Source organism: Schistocerca gregaria, unplaced genomic scaffold (genome assembly GCF_023897955.1).
Source record: "Schistocerca gregaria isolate iqSchGreg1 unplaced genomic scaffold, iqSchGreg1.2 ptg000304l, whole genome shotgun sequence".
Lineage (NCBI taxonomy): Eukaryota > Metazoa > Arthropoda > Insecta > Orthoptera > Acrididae > Schistocerca > Schistocerca gregaria.
Window position 1 is genome coordinate 35,357 of NW_026061786.1, and position 20,557 is coordinate 55,913.

The following is a 20,557-nucleotide window of genomic DNA, read 5'->3' on the forward strand; positions in this document are numbered from 1 at the left end:
TTGTTTATGTTCATCTTATATCCTCCTTTCAAGACACTGTCCATTCCATTCAACTGCTCTTCCAAGTCCTTTGCTGTCTTTGACAGAATTACAATGTCATCGAAGAACTTCAAAGTTTTTATTTCTTCTCCCTGGATTTTAATACCTACTCGAAATTTTTCTTTTGTTTCCTTCACTGCTTGCTCAATATACAGATTGAATAACATCGGGGGCAGGCAGCAATGCTGTCTTACTCCCTTCCCAACAACTGCTTCCCTTTCGTGCCCTTCGACTCTTGTAACTGCCATCTGGTTTCTGTACAAATTGTAAATAGCTTTTCGCTCCCTGTATTTTACCCCTGCCACCTTCAGAATTTCAAATAGAGTATTCCAGTCAACACTGTCAAAAGCTTTCTCTAAGTCTACAAATGCTAGAAACATAGGTTTGCCTTTTCTTAATCTAGCTTCTAAGATAAGTCGTATTGTCAGTATTGCCTCACGTGTTTCAATATTTGTACGGAATCCAAACTGATCTTCCCCAAAGTCCGCTTATACCAGTTTTTCCATTCACCTGTAAAGAATTTGTGTTAGTATTTTGCAGCTGTGGCTTATTAAACTGGTAACTCGGTAATTTTCACACCTGCAACACCTGCTTTCCTTGGTATTGGAATTATTATATTCTTCTTGAAGTCTGAGGGTATTTCGCCTTTCTCATACATCTTGCTCACCAGATGGTAGAGTTTTGTCAGGACTGGCTCTCCCAAGGCCGTCAGTAGTTCCAATGGAATCTTGTCTACTCCGGGGGCCTTGTTTCGACTCAGGTCTTTCAGTGCTCTGTCAAACTCTTCACGCAGTATCGTATCTCCCATTTCATCTTCATCTACATCCTCTACCATTTCCATAATATTGTCCTCAAGTACATCACCCTTGTATAGGCCCTCTATATACTCCTTCCACCTTTCTGCTTCCCCTTCTTTGCTTAGAACTGGGTTTCCATATGAACTCTTGATATTCATACAAGTGGTTCTCTTTTCTCCAAAGGTCTCCTTAATTTTCCTGTAGGCTGTATCTATCTTACCCCTAGTGAGAAAAGCCTCTACATCCTTACATTTGTCCTCTAGCCATCCCTGCTTAGGCATTTAGCACTTCCTGTCGATCTCATTTTTGAGACGTCTGTATTCCTTTTTGCCTGCTTCATTTACTGCACTTTTATGTTTTCTCCTTTCATCAATGAAATTAAATATTTCTTCTGTTACCCAAGGATTTCTACTAGCCCTCGTCTTTTTACCTACTTGATCCTCTGCTGCCTTCACTACTTCATTCCTCAAAGCTACCCATTCTTCTTCTACTGTATTTCTTTCCCCTGTTTCTGTCAATTGTTCCCTTATCCTCTCCCTGAAACTCTGTACAACTTCTGGTTCTTTCAGTTTATCCAGGTCCCATCTCCTTAAATTCTCACCTTTTTGCAGTTTCTTCAGTTTTAATCTACAGTTCATAACCAATACATTGTGGTCAGAGTCCACACCTGCCCCTGGAAATGTCTTAAAATTTAAAACCTGGTTTCTAAATCTCTGTCTTACCATTATATAATCTATCTGATACCTTTTAGTATCTCCAGTGTTCTTCCATGTATACAACCTCCTTTCATGATTCTGAAACCAAGTGTTAGCTATGATTAAGTTGTGCTCTGTGCAAAATTCTACCAGGCGGCTTCCTCTTTCATTTCTTACCCCCAACCCATATTCACCTACTATGTTTCCTTCTCGCCTTTTTCCAACTCTCGAATTCCAGTCACCCATGACCATTAAATTTTCATCTCCCTTCACTATCTGAATAATTTCTTTTATTTCATCATACATTTCTTCAATTTCTTCGTCATCTGCAGAGCTAGTTGGCATATAAACTTGTACTACTGTAGTAGGTGTGGGCTTCGTATCTATCTTGGCCACAATAATGCGTTCACTATGCTGTTTGTAGTAGCTTACCCGTATTCCTATTTTCCTATTCATTATCAAACCTACTCCTGCATTACCCCTATTTGATTTTGTGTTTATAACCCTGTATTCACCTGATCAGAAGTCTTGTTCCTCCTGCCACCAAACTTCACTAATTCCCACTATATCTAACTTTAACCTATCCATTTCCCTTTTTAAATTTTCTAACCTACCTGCCCGATTAAGGGATCTGACATTCCACGCTCCGATCCGTAGAACGCCAGCTTTCTTTCTCCTGATAACGGCATCCTCTTGAGTAGTCCCGGCCGGAAATCTGAATGGGGGACTATTTTACCTCCGGAATATTTTACCCAAGAGGACGCCATCATCATTTAATCATACAGTAAAGCTACAAGCCCTGGGGAAAAATTACGGCTGTAGTTTCCCCTCGCTTTCAGCTGTTCACAGTACCAGCATAGCAGGGCCGTTTTGGTTCTTGTTACAAGGCCAGATCAGTCAATCACCCAGACTGTTGCCCTTGCAACTACTGAAAAGGCTGCTGCCCCTCTTCAGGAACCACGCATTTGTCTGGCCTCTCAACAGATACCCCTCCGTTGTAGTTGCACCTATGGTACGGCTATCTGTATCGCTGAGGCACGCAAGCCTCCCCACCAATGGCAAGATCCAACTAATAATTAAGGCAAGCGATGTGTCATTTAAAGAGAATACTATTCAGAAGAGTGATTACATAAAATGCCTAAAAAGTCTCAGGAGCTCGAAACATTATTTATTCCATTCACAAGTTGAGAAAGATACAAAACTAAGCAAGATCACTCCGAAGTAATTGAGTCTGAGCCTATAACTAATGAGAATAATGACATTCTAGACGTATTTTACCCGGTCGAGCACAAATGCTCAGAAGATCGTGAAGAAATTTGGAACAAATAAGGATGAATGATTACAAGTCCTATTATTTTACAGACACACAAAATACAGAACCATTGTCATTACAAGAAGCTTTACAAAGCAAAGCTATGCACAAATGGCTTCAGGCAATTACAGAAGAGCTGCAGTCATATGCCAGAAATCAAACACAGGAGAAGGCACTTTTACCCTCAGATTAAAAGCCAACAGATACAAAACAGATTTTCAAAACTAAAAAGTACCTCCAAGGGCACATTTTTACACACAAAGTACAGCTGGTAGTTCAACAACATGCACAAACAAAGGTTGTAGGATTATGTTCATAGCCTACAGTTCTGTAAATAATTGTTCTCTGCGTTAACTTGATTTTCTTATCAAAACACATTACATTTTGAAATGCACAGGCTAAGAGATCTAAGAGTTTAGTTGCTTTGCTGTTGGAGTGCAATATTTGACCTGTAACAAAAAGGATGTTTCCAAATAATAATTTTTGACCAAAAATACTGTGTTCTATGATTAATTGTACAAGAGGACCAACAACTGGTGACCCTGGCATGATCTAAACATGAAACAAATGTGATGGCAGATAGAGGGAACAGTAATATCCCAGACAGTGATACGAAAACTAAAATGGACAAAGCTAGCACGAACCTTTCTCCGTTCTGGACTGAAAAGCACGACATATGGTTTTGTCTGGTTGGGTCACAATTTAAAATGACAGGAATACAGACTGAAGCAACCAGATTCAAATATCTGTTAGAACAGTTAGAACCCTGATTTGTCGAAAATATAAGAAACCTCGTGAACAGTGACAAACGCAACAATTATTTAGCTAAAGAAAGACTGTTAATGACTTTTTTAAGGAAAGTGAGGTGCACCAAATTAAGAAATCCATTAGCCAATTAGAAATTGGTGATATGAAACCCAGCCAACTGCTTCGGAAAATTAAAAGCTATGGAGAAACAAACATTTCAGAAAAATTTTAAAGACTCTCTAGCTAGTCAAACTTCCTGGTAGCATTTGAAATATTTCAATAATCTATGATATAAACATAGACAAACCAGCAAAAATGCCTGATTGGATGATGGAAATGTGAAGCACTCGTGACTTCAATCATTCCAACAGAAGTGTCCCCTCCAATATGCGATTCTTTTATATCAGAGAAAGATCTTCTCATAAGAATGAAAGAGCTAGACATTTAAGCCCAAAAATCCAGTTTAAGGGAGCGACAGTATCAATCGTGATGATGATCTCATAGCAGATGCCACAGCAAGCTGAGATAAAATCGTTTTTGTTATGGCTCAAAATGCAGACCCAAGAAGTATACCCAACCTTGCCAATGGAATAGTGAGGGAAACTCCAGTCGGCACACACAACAGTGGCTCAGTGTTCTGCCACAACGATTATACCAGGCTGCCAATATTGATTGTTTGCGAGAGTAAAACTTAAAGGTTGTTTTTTTCTGGTTGACAGAGATGCTTAGGTTTCCGTTACACCAGCGTGTCTCAAGGATAAGGTTCAGGAAGCAGACTACAAACTTCATGCTGCACATGGATCTGAGATTAAAACTTATGAATGAAAGCTATTGAATATTGAATCTTGACTTAGGTTTAAAACACAGTTTTGAGTGGCCTTTCATTGCAGCTAACACAACAAAAATTACAATTGACACACAGTTTCTTTATCAGTTTGGCTTACTGACAGGACTGGAAAAAAAAAAAAAAAAAAAAAAAAAAAAAAAAAAAAAAAAAAAAAAATAGTTGACAGCAGTACTTAGTTATATGTGGCTGCACTACAATGTGCAGTTGATTTGTCCGATTGTCAGTTCACTCCATGCTAACTGTAAATACTCTGAACAACTTCAAAAAAAATTCCTAACCTAACAAAACCCTCCATTATGCCGGGAGAAATTAAGCACGATGTTAAACATTATGTCGCAACCAGCAGAGGCCAACCCGTGTACTCAAAACACCTGCAGCTGAGATCGATGTAAACTAAAGTTGACTAAACAAGAATTCCGCTTCCTAATGAAACATATCATAATTCATCCATCAAAATCCCAGTGGGCTACTCCACTGCCCATGGTAAAAAAGTCAGATGGCCAGTGATGTGTTTGTGGAGACTACAGGCATCTTAATGATCGGACCCTTCCCGAGTTCGAGTCTCGGTCTGGCACACAGTTTTAATCTGCCAGGAAGTTTCATTTAACTATTCTGTTTGAAAAATTTAACAAAATTGGTTTGAGGATTGTTGTTGTTGTTGTTGTTGTTGTTGTTGTCGTCTTCAGTCCTGAGACTGGTTTGATGCAGCTCTCCATGCTAGTCTATCCTGGGCAAGCTTCTTCATCTCCCAGTACTTACTACAATCTACATCCTTCTGAATCGGATTAGTGTATTCATCTCTTGGTCTCCCTCTACGATTTTTACCCTCCATGCTGCCCTCCAATGCTAAATTTGTGATCCCTTGATGCCTCAGAACATGTCCTACCAACCGGTCCCTTCTTGTCAAGTTGTGCCACAAACTCCTCTTCTCCCCAATTCTATTCAATACCTCCTCATTTGTTATGTGATCTACCCATCTAATCTTCAGCATTCTTCTGTAGCACCACATTTCAAAAGCTTCTATTCTCTTCTTGTCCAAACTAGTTATTGTCCATGTTTCACTTCCACACATGGCTACACTCCATACAAATACTTTCAGAAAAGACTTCCTGACATTTAAATCTATACTCGATGTTAACAAATTTCTCTTCTTCAGAAACACTTTCCTTGCCATTGCCAGTCTACATTTTATATCCTCTCTACTTCAACCATCATCAGTTATTTTGCTCCCCAAATAGCAAAACTCCTTTACTACTTTCAGTGTCTCATTTCCTAATCTAATTCCCTCAGCATAACACGACTTAATTCGACTACATTCCATTATCCTCGTTTTGCTTTTGTTGATGTTCATCTTATATCTTCCTTTCAAGACAGTGTCCATTCCATTCAACTGTTCTTCCAAGTCCTTTGCTGTCTTTGACAGAATTACAATGTCATCGGCAAACCTCAAAGTTTTTATTTCTTCTCGCTGGACTTTAATAGCCACTCAAAATTTTTCTTTTGTTTCCTTTACTGCTTGCTCAATATACAGATTGAATAACACCGGGGACAGGCTGCAACCCTGTCTCACTCCCTTCCCAACCACTGCTTCCCTTTCATGTCCTTAGACTCTTGTAACTGCCATGTGGTTTCTGTACAAATTGTAAATAGCCTTTCTCTCCCTGTATTTTACCCCTGCCACCTTCAGAATTTGAAAGAGTGTGTTCCAGTCAACATTGTCAAAAGCTTTCTCTAAGTCTACAAATGCTAGAGATGTAGGTTTGCCTTTCCTTAATCTATTTTCTAGGATAAGTCGTGGGGTCAGTATTGCCTCACGTGTTCCAACATTTTTGCGGAACCCAAACTGGTCTTCGCCGAGATCGGCTTCTACCAGTTTTTCCATTCGTCTGTAAAGAATGCGATTTAGTATTTTGCAGCTGTGACTTATTAAACTGATAGTTCGGTAATTTTCATATCTGTCAACACCTGCTTTCTTAGGGTTTGGAATTATTATATTCTTCTTGAAGTCTGAGGGTATTTTGCATGTCTCATACATCTTGCTCACCAGATGGTAGGGTTTTGTCAGGACTGGCTCTCCCAAGGCCGTCAGTAGTTCTAATGGAATGTTGTCTACTCCCGGGGCCTAGTTTCGACTCAGGTCTTTCAGTGCTCTGTCAAACTCTTCACGCAGTATTGTGTCTCCCATTTCAACTTCTTCTACATCCTCTTCCATTTCCATAATATTGTCCTCAAGTACATCACCCTTGTATAGACCCTCTATATACTCCTTCCACCTTTCTGCTTTCCCTTCTTTGCTTAGAACTGGGTTTCCATCTGAGCTCTTGATATTCATACAAGTGGCTCTCTTTTCTCCAAGGGTCTCTTTAATTTTCCTGTAGGCAGTATCTATCTTACCCCTCGTGAGATAAGCCTCTACATCCTTACATTTGTCCTCTAGCCATCCCTGCTTAGCCATTTTGCACTTCCTGTCGATCTCATTTTTGAGACGTTTGTATTCCCTTTTGCCTGCTTCATTTACTGAGTTTATATATTTTCTCCTTTCATCAATGAAATTAAATATTTCTTCTGTTACCCAAGGATTTCTATTAGCCCTCATCTTTTTACCTACTTGATCCTCTGCTGCCTTCACTATTTCATTCCTCAAAGCTGCCCATTCTTTTTCTACTGTATTTCTTTCCCTTATTCCTGTCAGTTGCTCCCTTATCCTTTCCCTGAAACTCTGTACAACCTCTGGTTTAGTCAGTTTATCCAGGTCCCATCCCCTTAAATACCCACCTTTTTGCAGTTTCTTCAGTTTTACTCTACAGTTCATAACCATTAGATTGTGGTCAGAGTCCACACCTGCCCCTGGAAATGGCTTACAATTTAAAACCTGGTTTCTAAATCTCTGTCTTACCATTATATAATCTATCTGATACCTTCTAGTGTCTCCAGGATTTTTCCATATATACAACCTTCTTTTATGATTATTGAACTAAGTGTTAGCTATAATTAAGTTGTGCTCTGTGCAAAATTCTACCAGGCGGCTTCCTCTTTCATTTCTCTCCCCCAATCCATATTCACCCACTATGTTTCCTTCTCTCCCTTTTTCTACTCTCGAATTCCAGTCACCCATGACTATTAAATTTTCGTCTCCCTTGACTACCTGAACAATTTCTTTTAACTCATCATACATTTCATCAATTTCTTCATCATCTGCAGAGCTAGTTGGCATGTAAACTTGTACTACTGTAGTAGGCAGGGGCTTCATGTGTATCTTGGCCACAATAATGCGTTCACTATGCTGTTTGTAGTAGCATAACCGTACTCCTATTTTTTTATTCATTATTAAACCTACTCCTGCATTACCCCTATTTGATTTTGTGTTTATAACCCTGTATTCACCTGATCAGAAGTCTTGTTCCTCCTGCCACCATACTTCACTAATTCCCACTATATCTAACTTCAACCTATCCATTTCCCTTTTTAAATTTTCTAACCTACCTGGCCGATTAAGGGATCTGACGTTCCACACTCCGATCCGTGGATCGCCAGTTTTCTTTCCTCTGATAACGACATCCTCTTGAGTAGTCCCCACTCAGAGATCCGAAGAGGACGTCATCATCATTTAACCATACAGTAAAGCTGCATGCCCTCAGGAAAAATTACGGCTGTAGTTTCCCCTTGCTTTCAGCCGTTCGCAGTACCAGCACAGCAAGGCCGTTTTGGTTAGTGTTGCAAGGCCAGATCAGTCAATCATCCAGACTGTTGCCCCTGCAACTACTGAAAAGGCTGCTGCCCCTCTTCAGGAACCACACGTTTGTCTGGCCTCTCAATAGATACCCCTCCATTGTGGTTGCACCTACGGTACGGCCATCCGTATCGCTGACAGAGCGTCAAGCTATTGACAACAATTACGTGAAGAATTTCAAGAAAAAACAACAAAAAACGCACACAGTGGACAGAAGCAGCAATAAAACAATCTGAGAAGTGTGAAATGGACCTTGCTAATGCAGCTCTTTTAACATTCCCAAATGTAAACAATGATCCTGCATTATTTGTAGATGCTTCAGATCTTGCATCCAGTGATGTGTTGCAACAGAAAGAAGAAGGAATATGGAAACCAAACAGTTTCTGTTTGAAAAAGTTCTCGCCATCCCAGAAGAAATATTAAATGTTCGATAGGAAACTTCTGAGCATGTACATGGCAATAAGGTATTTTAAGTACCTCCTTGAAGGATGTTCATTTTCATTGTATACTGACAATGTTCCTTTGACACAGGCTTTCAAACAAGAAAAGGGTAAAGCATCCTCTATGCAATTGTGTCACCTACAATTGCTATCACAATTTATGACAGCTATCAGACACATTTCTGGAAAAGAAAATAGTGTGATTGTCAATCTATCCACACTGGAAGAAATTGATTATGAGAAGAGAGCAGATGCTCAAGTGAGTAATGAAGAACTCTAGAAAGTTCACTCTTGTCATCATGGCTCACTGAAATTTAAACAGCATGAAACCCCTAGTGGAAGATTATTATGGTGTGATGTGCAACAAGTAACATCCATCCTTATATTCCTCAACAATTTAGATGTTCCATCTTCCAGTATTACTACAGTTTGTCATTTGCTGGTATTAACTCTTCTGTGATATTACTCAGGTGCAAATTTATATGGTCAAACATAAAATGAGATATCCACAACTGGGCGAAATCTTGCACAGCATGCCACAAAAACAAAGCGACTACACATATTAAATTTGCTATTAACCAGAATCCAAGCACAGAGGGACGATTTAAATTTGTACATATTGATCTAACTGACCCCCTGCCTCTCTCAGATGTATCATCCTACTGTTTAATATGCATTGATCAGTACAGTAATTAGACGTCACTCCATTGAAGATGTGCATGCACAAAGCACAGCACGAGCATTTCGTTACTCCTGGATCAAAAGATTTGGAGCATCTAATCAAATGGTAACTGACCAAGGAACACAGTTCCAATCAGAACTGTTCTATGCATTAGCTTAGACTTGTGGTTCTAAATGAACTCAGACTACGGTATACCACCCACAATAAAATTGGAAAATAGAGAGAGTCTATTGAAGATTGAAGACAGCCATCAGAGTATATTATAAAAATAAATGGAGTGACATAATACCAACACTTCTACTAGGACTGCAGTGCTGTATGAGAGAGTAAAATGGCTCAACAGCTGTGGAGATGCCATATGGCATGACTAACATTGGTGATTACATTGTAAGGCGGAAAACAGATTTCTCACTTACAAACATAGGAAACACCATTTGTTAGTAAAGATCTGTATAATACAACTCATATACTTAAGAGGAATGACAAAGTGAAAGCCAAACTAGAACCTCCCTACGAAGCTCCCCTATGAAGTCTTTGAGCAAAAAATATAGTATTTCACCCTAAAAATTAAGGATGTACCAATGAACACCTCACTTGACAGACTGAAATCTGACCACATTCATGTGAACTCTAACACTCGTGTTCTACAGGTAATCTAAACACCACTTCACCACTGAATGAGTTACCCACACCTCCAACAGCCTCATCAATGAGAATTACCCAAGTTACCCAATTTGGCTGAGTTGTGAAATTACCCAAAAGGGGGAGGGGAGGAGGGGGGGATGATTTAGGGTTATGTTTATGATTGTAAACTACAGTCCTGTAAATAATTGTTCTTTGTGTTAAATTTATTTTCTACTCAAAACAACTGAAATTTCGAAATGCATGGAGTAAGAGATCTAGAGTTCAGTTGTTTTGCTGCTGGAGCATGATATTGGTCCTGTAACAAAAAGGAAGTTTCCAAATAATAATTATGAATCCAAAATATTGAGTTTTTGTGGTTAATTGCACAAGAAGATCAACAAAGGGTATGAAGTATGAAAAGACATATGCCCCAGTAATCTGCTATGAATCATTAAGGTATCTGTTCACCATAACTATTAAATATCAATTGATGTAGCTGCAGCATTCCTACAATACAATCTGAAATGAGAAATTTATGCCAAAATCCAGCTCTAGAACTGTTTAAAAAACTATATCATGAGATTAAGCAAACAGTTTACAGGCAAAAACAGTGTAGCTGCACCTGGAATATTAAGTTAAATGAAGCACTCAAACTTGAAATTTACAAGTAGTAGAGAAGACCCACGTGCTTATCTGAAGAATGATGAAGATAACAGTAATTGTTGCAATTACTGGTGCTGGTATGTTCCTTTTCAGGAAAAAAAAAGCAACTCAAAGGGAAACTTAAACTGAAAGAGGTAGAAGTAGGTGTCGAATCGCTCGGGCTTCAGAGTCACAAAAGTAGATTATTGTGGATGGATTGATCTCATTACACAGCATGGTCAAAAATGGTCTGAAAAGCTTGTGGGTTGCACTGAGAGAGAATTGTTAAGAAAAAAATCTGATACATTGTGCCATTTCCAAGTTAATTAGTACTGAAATTAGCCAACGATGCCATTGTGCATGACAAACAGCCTACTAGGAATGTTGTCAGTAAATGTGTTCTTCATTTTGTTTCATAAAACTGAACAAGACAACAATTAAAAAAAAAAATCAGTCATTGGGTGGTAGTATGGACTGACCCCAGCCAAAGGCCGAGCAGTCTGGTGTGTTGTCATCTAGATTACAAGAACAACTGGTACTAATTGCATCTGGTGGACCACTTGAATCTGAGCACACATCAGTCTCATCAGCTAACTTCAATGCTAATTAACTCTGAAATTGCACACTGTACTGAATTTTTTTCCTAATAATTATTTCTCAGCGCAACCAATCCTGCAACACCCTTACAAGCTTTTTAGTCTCAGCTGACCAGCCTGTACAGACCAAAAATCCTACATAAATACAACATGAAGGATTGCATTCCAGTGTTGGCTCCTTGGACAACAATCAAGTGCCCATAAACGATATGAGTGCCAAGACAGAAGAAGAGAGCAGTTACAAGAAACGTTCCTTGCAGAGAAGCTGTAGGCAGCTTGAAGTATACACAAATGAGAACACAACCTAACCTCACATGTGCAATCACAGTTTTAAGTCACTTCCGCAATGATCCAGGCATGCCTTAGCAGGTAGTTAAAAGAAACTTGAGATGCATAAAAGTGACTAAGGACTTGAGAAGTTGCAGTTATCTAGGGAAGAAAACCATAATGTCACCAGGTACAGTCATGCAGATTGAGCAGCAGTGGAGGTAGATTAGGGTTTAAAGCCCCACTTACATTGAGGTCACTAGGGATGGAGCACAAGCTCACAATGGTTCAATTATGGAGAAGAAAATCGGCATTTGCTTTGACAGATTTGGGGAAATTGCAGAAAAGATACATCCAGATGGTCAGTTACAGATCTAAACTGTCCTCTTCTTGAATGTGAGTCCAGTGTGCTAACCACTGCGCCACCGTGCTCCGTAACATTAGTTTTGTGATGTCGCCAGCAGCCACAGATGGAACAGTAATTCAATAGGCCAGCTACTCTAGCCTTCTAGCAATGGTGTAATATAACAGAGTATTGCATGGAGTGCACTACTTGTTCTCTAACGGCAGGTGCAGATGTTTAATGGTTACAATGTGCTTGGCGCACAATACTGCTATCTCCCCTTGAGGTGGTTGACCGGAACCGTAACGACAAATGTCTGTCCTCACAACTGTTGCAGTCCAGCATTGTCAAATCTGAATGTCCTACTAATCTGTATATTATACGATTCAACCAGCAGACCATAATGTAGCTGCTTTCAAACTGTCGCACATGATTACGTGGCATCTCTATGTCATTAACATTAATCACTAAACTTCTGATGCTTCACACCCCTTATGCCTGGTAACGACACTATAGGCTTCAGCCTCTGGTTCTTTGGCTGATGTTTATTTGACGATTTTTATGGCATTCTGCTAACATGTGTGGCTGACATTGCCAAAGCTTCACCCTCCGTTGTTGGTGGTCGACTGGAGTTGATTTCACAGCCACATATTATATGTACCTGGCTCACTAACATCCAAGGGCTTTCCCATGGTCATTTGTTGGGGTTCTCCTCTTGCTACCTACAACGGTTGTTCGCTGCAGCACGGAAATCCATGGTGCGTTCACCATGAGGCATTCTTCTATCCTGTTGGAGCTATTTTCATTTTTGTGTATTTCTATAGCTTTTCTGTACATGTAGGTGTGACAGCTCTTCTTTCCAGCCAGAATGTCCGATTTCTTCACCTGCCCCAACTTGTAATGCTGCTTGCATTCTGTGGTCCTGGTGCTGATTGATTGTCCAGTCATTCCAACATAAACTCTTCCTCATATACATGGTATGTGGTATATTCGTGACATTGCAAATGGATCCCTTTTCTCCTTGTCGATCTGACACACACTTTGATCTTTGTCGGTCTATAAATAAATTTTATGTTGTGTTTGCACAATATACGACTGATTCCGCCTGTCACTCTGGGAATTCTATGGCAGAAAGTCCATAGCTGACATTTCTTTTTACGATGTCACTTCACCGAGTGTTTGACATTCTTACCCTCATTATGCAACTGGTGGAGTACATACTGCTCCTCAGAACACTTTCCAGGTGTTGGCTGCTCAGAACATTTTCCAGGTGTTGCATCACACGTATGGGATGTTGTGGCTCACATATTTATCGCGCTAGAGTCATGAGCATATTAATCACTCCTCTTTTCTGGCTCAGGTGTTGATTCGACAGTTTGTGCAGGTATCAGTTCCTGTGTGTGTGTTTTTGATACCTGCTGTGTTCTAGGTTTTCACAACCCCTTGCAACCAGCAAGGGTAGCTCTTTTCTACTTCTGTGGTAAATTTCGTGTTGCCATGGAGACTGTTGAAGTGCCTTAAGAAGTCACCGAGTTGTTCGTCACCATGGCTCCACACAACGAAGGTATCATTGATGTATCTGTACCACACCTTGGGTTTACAAGGTACCATGTTCAGTACCTGTGCTTTGAAACGGTTGATGAAGTTGGCCACCACTGAACTAAGAGGTCTATCCATGGCGACACCTTCCAGCTGTTTGTAACAGCTGTCAATCCATGTGAAACAGCTCGTGATGAGACACACATGAAAGAGCTTGGTGATGTCTTGCGGGAAAATGGAACCAATGTGCTCCAGAGAATCACTGAGTGGCATTTTGGAAAACAAAGAAATAACATCAAAGCTGATCAGGATGTTGTTTGGGCCAAATTTTAATTTCTTCTTCTTCTTCTCCTCAACGAAAATACCAAGTGCAGACCCGTCACAGCAGATCATACGGAATACAAACTGATTAATCAAGGCATCATCTCTCTCGGCAGATGTACAGAGGAGCCAGTGCAACACAGAGGGTCTACCACCTTTGCTGTATGGGTTACCAAAGATCCATAAGAATAATGTTCCACTAAGACTGGCTGTTAGCATTCCTGGCTCACAGAGTGTAAACTGGCAAAACACTTGCCCTCTATGCTCCAGCCGCACTTGGTGAAGACTCACACATACATAAAGGACTAAGGACATTACATTCAAAAGCTGAAGAAACGAACTTGGACCAAATGACATCCTGGCCAGCTTTGATGTTTTTTCTTTGTTTACCAAAGTGCCACTCGATGATTCTCTGGAGCATATCGGTTCCATTTTCCCCACAAGACACCACCATGCTCTTTCACGCGTGTCACCACAATGAATTTCATATGAAATGGCAACTTCCATGAACAGCTGGAAGGTGTCACCATGGGTTTAGTCCAGTGATGGCCAATTTCTTCATGGACTATTTCAAAGCACAGGCACTGGACTTTGCACGTTGTAAACAAAGGTGTGATACAGATACATCGATGATACCTTTGTTGTGTGGAGCCATAGTGACAAACAGCTCAGTGACTTCCAAAGGCACTTGACAGTCTCCATGCCAACACGAAATTTACCACGGAAGTAGAAAAGAACAAACAGCTACCATTTCTAGATGTGCTGGTCACAATGGATGGCGAAAACCTGGGACACAACGTGTATCAAATACCAACACACACGGACCGATACCAGCACAAACTGCCAAATTACCACACACGCCAGAAAGGAGGCATGATTAGCCAGAAAGGAGGCATGATTAATACACTCTTAAAGCATGCAAGACAAATACATCTCAGACATGAGATGCTTTCTGAGGAGCAATGAGTACTCCAACCGCTGTATAAGAAGTGTAACACAGTCAAACACTTGGTGAAGTGACACACTGGATAAAGAATTTTCGGGCACAGCCTTTCTGCTATACATTACTATAGAGACGGACAAATTGGCAGTATATTGTACAAACACACCAGAAAGCCTTTTTATAAACTGACAAAGAAGATCAAAGAGTGTCTCAGATTGGCAAAGGAGAAAAAGGACCCACTTGCAATGTCAGGAATTTATGCATACCAAAGTTTATGTTGGAATGACCGGACAATTAACCAACACCAGGACCACAGAACATAATCGGAATTGCTGGTTGAGGTTGGTGGAGAAATTGGCCATGGCAGAGCACACACTGTGTGAGGCTGACCACATAGTAAAATTCGCCGACACAAATGTTCTGGCTATAGAGAAAAGCAATCACACCTGCTTGTTCAGAGAAACTATAGATATACACAAACATGAGAACTGTTCAACATGAAAGAAGGAGAAAGTCTCTAAGTGAATGGATCCTGGATTCTCCTGCTGCAGTGAATGATTGTTGCAGGTAACAAGAAGAGACCTGCAATGGAAATAACCACTGAAAAGCCTTTGAACATTGGTGTACCAGGTACATATGATCTGCGGCTGTGAGCTCAACTCCAGTCCACTATAAGCAATGGAGGGTGAAGCTTTGATAATGCCAGCCACTTGTGCTGTCAAAACATCACAAAATTCATCAAACACGTGTCAGCCAAAGAACTCAAGGCAGAAGCAAACACGCAGTTTGTGAACAAATAGCTATGACAGCCTTAACAATTTTGAACATTATACACTAACAACACTAAAGCACTATGGTGGCTGTTCTGCTTATCACAAAGAATTGCAGTTCTAATCATTTTCATACCTGTCAATGTTGTGTACATTTACAAAGCTGAATATGTTTTCTGGGTTCCTCCCTTTTTTCCTTCAGACCATGTAGTTACCAAGAAACTTGTGTATATTTAAGTTCACAATACAGTGATGTCACCATCGGCACTAAATGATGGTTGCTGTGGGTCAACTGACACTACTGTCATTTGTTGTCAGCTTCATCCTATAACGCAATAAGGATATGGTCTGCAACATCTGTCCAAACAGAAATAGAACCTGACACTGACAATTATTTTGCGTCTAAATTAATAGTTCGAATGTGCATTGTGGTGACAGACTGACCTGTAATGTAGCCTAAATTCTAAGCCAGGATGAAAGGTTACAGTTTGGCTGTGAGTTGCCAGAGACAATGAATGTATCACGTTATCCCATATACGAAGCACTGTGCACTCTGTAGTTATATTTATGTCCCTGTTGAAAAACCTTATTTTAATACTATAGTCTGATATTTTCAAAGTTTCAATACATTTGGAAACATTAATAATGAGAATATTCCCACCCAAAATTCCCATACTCCTGCTCCAATACCACTACTAAGACAGATAAACATTGCTTCATTGTATGCAAAGTTGCCACACTTGTTCATAGCATTAATTGTCAAAGCTGGAAGATTGTGTAATATTTTTCAACACTTCCAGGCAAATTTGTCAAATTTATGTGACTGACTGCAAATACAGCTCTCTAACGACTTCACAGAGAAATAGCCCCCTTTGTTACCAAGCTTGTGTGGAAACTGGATGTAATCACATCCCAAGTAATTTGTCCTTTTTGTGTAGTTCTGATCTCCTTACATTTCTATTACATACAACAACAAAATAAAGAATTTGATATTTAGTACACTATTTTATGCCATTATCTGTGGTTAAGCTTTATCTTATTCTGTAACTCTTGTGACAGCCTCTCAGGAAACATGTTATACAGGCTATATAGGTAATAGACTTATGAACAAATGCCATAAGTTCATATCCAAACATCTACCACACAGAAGTCATGTTCAAAACTCCATGGATACTAGACAGATAACAGGCCCATAGAGTCAGGATGAAGATTTGGAAAGATAAAAACAAGAACACTAAAGGTAACAAAGGGCTGCAGACATCCTTTAAAGGGCCAAACAAAATAACTGACAATAAAAATAATTTCCTATTACTACTGAAACTTCTGCTCTTCATACAAATTTAATTTTATTCTATTTGTAATGTAATGGAATGATCTAAATGGTGTCTGGAAGTTTAAATGTCAAATAACATGGAAATTTAACGCCTTGGTCATGAGGCCCTCTTTGCGAGGCATATCAGTTTTTATGGGGAAAGTAATTCGGCCCCGAGTATATATTTATTTTCTAACTACATAGACTAACTAAAACCAATACAATTCACACAGCATAATGACTGTACTTATAAACAAATGTAATAGTCTGGTTTTGTATGGGGCTATACCTTTCAGAGTCTCTTTCAGTCGTGTTGCTGCCTTAATAATGATACTTGATGCTGTGTCTTGACCAACTCTTAAGGTTTCCTCTACGATCATTTCAGCCTCATCACCGAACCTTGTCTTTATTAACAGCAGATACCTAAAACACACACATTACTCCTTCTGCCAGATTTTTATTCATCGTTTTAATGTGTTGAACAAATTTACCTAGGATAACGAAGAAGTAATATAATTTTTTCTGGCTTCACTGTGTACTCAGCAACAGAAGCAACTTGGCTGGAGGAAAACGTTACAAAACCATATTGAATAAGGATCCGCAGGGCCTGCTTCACCTGTCAGCCAAGAAAACGATACTGATATAATGAAATCATGTTATTCATAACAAGCAGGACATGCTGTGTTGTAATTCTCACCTTCGGCGGAGGTAAACGTGTAGTAGCCACAATTAATCTGAGCGGTTTTGTACCCCATTTCATAAGATCGCACGCAACCTTTTCAACGATTTCCCCAAAATGCTCTAACAATAGAAGACAGCATAATTTTCCATATTTAGCAGACATCTTCGATATTCTCGATTACAGCGATGTTTAAGGAAACACGCACCTAGTTACACCTTTTCACTCACCCGCACACACACTACATAACCTCCACTAGAATGAAAACACCAAACAGTGCAAACATTGTAAGCGATGCAGAAACACACTAAATCTCTGACATTCAATAGAAGTGAGTCATAAATACACCAAACGTGCTTCTAGTTTCGTAACAATAAAATGTTGAAACTGAATCTTTTTATGAGATATGTCACTTAAATTGAAATCAATTTAACATTTTGATTTTGGTATGAATTTGAATGACAGCAAATTAAAGAAATATGACGTCATGTGTTCTTTAGTTAGGTGAAAGCATTTTTATGCAAAACTGGTAAAAGAATCGGTAATCTTCAGTTATAAAGTAACTGCGAGAGCGACGCGAGAGCATTTGCCTAAGTTATGTTGGCAAGGCAAATTGACATGTCTGAAAGTCTACCGCCTACCGCTGATCGCAGTGCCCTGTCATAGCAAGTGGGTGTAAGACACAATTTCCCAATGGCGACCTCCATAGTTTCACTGAAGTGCTTGCTTTAAGAACAGTTTTACACGAACTTTAGGCTAAGTGTGTGTTTGTGTTGCAGGAGCGTTTCTTATAGAGGTAAGTTCCGTATAGCCCGCTAAATTGTAGCATGAACTTTAGGTATAGTAAATACAGATCGAGACTTCATATATACAACACCGCACTACATAGTGGAAAAATAACCTCGTACGATAAATTTGACATGAGTATGCGGTAACTTCGTGTATTTTTGCGGGTCTTTGCTTGTACCATTGATAGGCAAATTACTTCTAGGGGAAAAAATGCTAGTTTGGGAATACGTTGTCTGTTAAACCAAAGCTGTTTGATACACATCTGTTGTTACTCCTCTGCTTGATCTCAGTTGTGTGTTTATAGCGAATCAAGACACCGTAGCCACAATGCCTGCAGTTAGAGGTGACGGTATGCGGGGGCTAGCCGTTTTCATCTCGGATATAAGAAACTGTAAGTATAGTAGTTTATTATTTCACCAATAGTACCAAAAAAATCTGTTGTACCTCCCCTCAAATTTATTTTACAGTTTTTCCTGTCAAATATGAAGGATGAATTTATCTAGGGAAGATTGTGGTGCATTGATCAAATATTTCATTGGTTTGGATACAAACAAGCCCTACTTTGCATTACTCTGTGAAACTCCAAATTTTTATTCAACCAAATTAAACTAAAGTTTCTGAGTATTGGTATCATTGTAGGAAGTAATTAAACAATTTTATAAATTCATGCATGTCAGCTGAAGTTCATTGATAGTTCTGAGATTGACAAATGTTTGTATATGACATTTAAGCATGTTCTACGTATGCATGATTATTACTTTGACTCGAAAAATGAGCAAATATGTTATTGTAGGAATCTTAGGCAATTAAATTAGAATGACCAGTCAGCTTTTACACCTGTCAGTGAATATCATTTTTATGTGCACATGGATTTAATTTCAGTATTTCTCTTGGAGTAGCCTTCGGTTGCTGCCTTTAGTATAACTGTTTGGAGTGTTGTGTTCATTAGAGAAAGATATCAGCTCAAATTGCAGAACACTATTTACAAAATGTGTTGGTCATGAGATCATCAGTATTATAGAAATTGTGCTGTTGCATATAGTAACATAAATGTTATGAAGCAGAAAGCCATAATGAATGGATTGTCAGCTGCATGATATTGTACAGAATGGTCCAGGAGTCTACATTGTGAGCTGCATTATATTGCACAGAATTTCCTACCTCAGTTATGCAGTAACTTTAGTTGTAGTTTTGTGGTGGTCATTCATCCAGGTGGATAATTTGTTCATGGCAATACACATGTAGATAACTGTCAGTGGTTGCAATGAATGTGGTATACAATTTTGTTCCTTTTGCTAGTGACCTCTGTATTTGATGAAAGTGATTGGACTGTAAAAAGTAGTGTTGGGCAGACGTATGGAACAGGTTTTGCATTTTGCTGCTTCAAATATGTGTCGTCCAGCAGGAGATGACAGTGGATGGGAAAGTAATAATGGAGTTGGTAAGCAGGAAATACTATTTTGGGTGGGATGGAATGAAATGTGAACAGCTGTTCATTTCAGGACATGGCAAGAAGTTTAGTCCTTAGCGAATATGATTCACCTATTTCATTACACAGTGCAGACTTTTTCACCGCTGAATTTCATTGCTGCCTGTTTTTGTTTTAAGGATGTTGGACATAATGCTCACACAACAAAAATCATAAAGGATCCCTTGTTTGTTCTCGGCAGTGTTGTGACGAAAAAGATGCCCCTTTGTGGCTGTTCAGTGCAGTGAAGTCCATATGTAGATAAGGCCCAGGAAATACCTGTATGGACAAGGCTGGGACAGTAGTTCCACTTTGCAAAGTTCTCGGTAAAACCTTCATCCTACTGAAAGTAGAACTCTTCACTATAAATACACGCTTCACAAGTGGTGGCCTGACTGTGTGGGTGTAAGTTACTGTGTGGCATCTGTTAGATGTGTTGGTAGTGACTTCTGACATTGATATGAAGAAGCCAAATCACAAAGGAAGGAAAAACAAGTGAGGATACGTAGGACTATGGTTAACATGAAGGGATTAAGCATCAAATGGGTGTTGATAGGGGAAGTTGTATAGCAACGAGACAGAAGGTCTTAGATGACTAGTGGGATATTGCTGTGTACTTAACTGGGTTTTCCATCAGTTTATATTTGTATGTTAATTTCCAATTTTTTCTAGTGCACAGGGAATACCAAGGATGATGACAATCTTCCATTGTTAGGAAGTATTACAATGACAGTATTTACCAGTCTCTACACATTTTAGTAGGTCCAGTAAATGTGGAAGTACCTTCAGCAAAACAATTCCATCAAGATGGTATGAAGTATATAATGTGTTCCAACATTATGAAGTTTCTAAAAGAAAATGGTCTGTTGACACACAACCAATAAGGATTCAGAAAATATCAGTCTTGTGAAACGAAAATGGCTCTACATTTGTGCGAACTAATGAGTACTACGGAAAGGGGATCTCAAGTTAATT

At 39.4% G+C, this 20,557-nt stretch overlaps 2 protein-coding genes across 3 annotated transcripts in view; one reads left to right on the forward strand and one right to left on the reverse strand.

Moving 5' to 3' along the window:
• LOC126305269 (DNA-directed RNA polymerase III subunit RPC3-like) overlaps positions 1-17,495 on the reverse strand; it is a 33,688-nt gene extending 16,193 nt beyond the window's left edge. For both annotated transcript variants that reach the window (XM_049992038.1, XM_049992037.1), the window contains exons 1-3: positions 17,344-17,495; positions 17,138-17,262; positions 16,936-17,069 (exon numbers count right to left, since the gene is read on the reverse strand). In XM_049992038.1, coding sequence (XP_049847995.1) covers positions 16,936-17,069; positions 17,138-17,262; positions 17,344-17,490 — 406 coding nt within the window. In that variant the 5' untranslated portion in view covers positions 17,491-17,495. The remainder of the gene's footprint in view (positions 1-16,935; positions 17,070-17,137; positions 17,263-17,343) is intronic.
• A 340-nt stretch (positions 17,496-17,835) lies between these two features.
• LOC126305268 (AP-2 complex subunit alpha-like) overlaps positions 17,836-20,557 on the forward strand; it is a 279,414-nt gene continuing 276,692 nt past the window's right edge. Inside the window, exons 1-2 of the mRNA XM_049992036.1 lie at positions 17,836-18,121; positions 18,419-18,505. Coding sequence (XP_049847993.1) covers positions 18,442-18,505 — 64 coding nt within the window. The 5' untranslated portion in view covers positions 17,836-18,121; positions 18,419-18,441. The remainder of the gene's footprint in view (positions 18,122-18,418; positions 18,506-20,557) is intronic.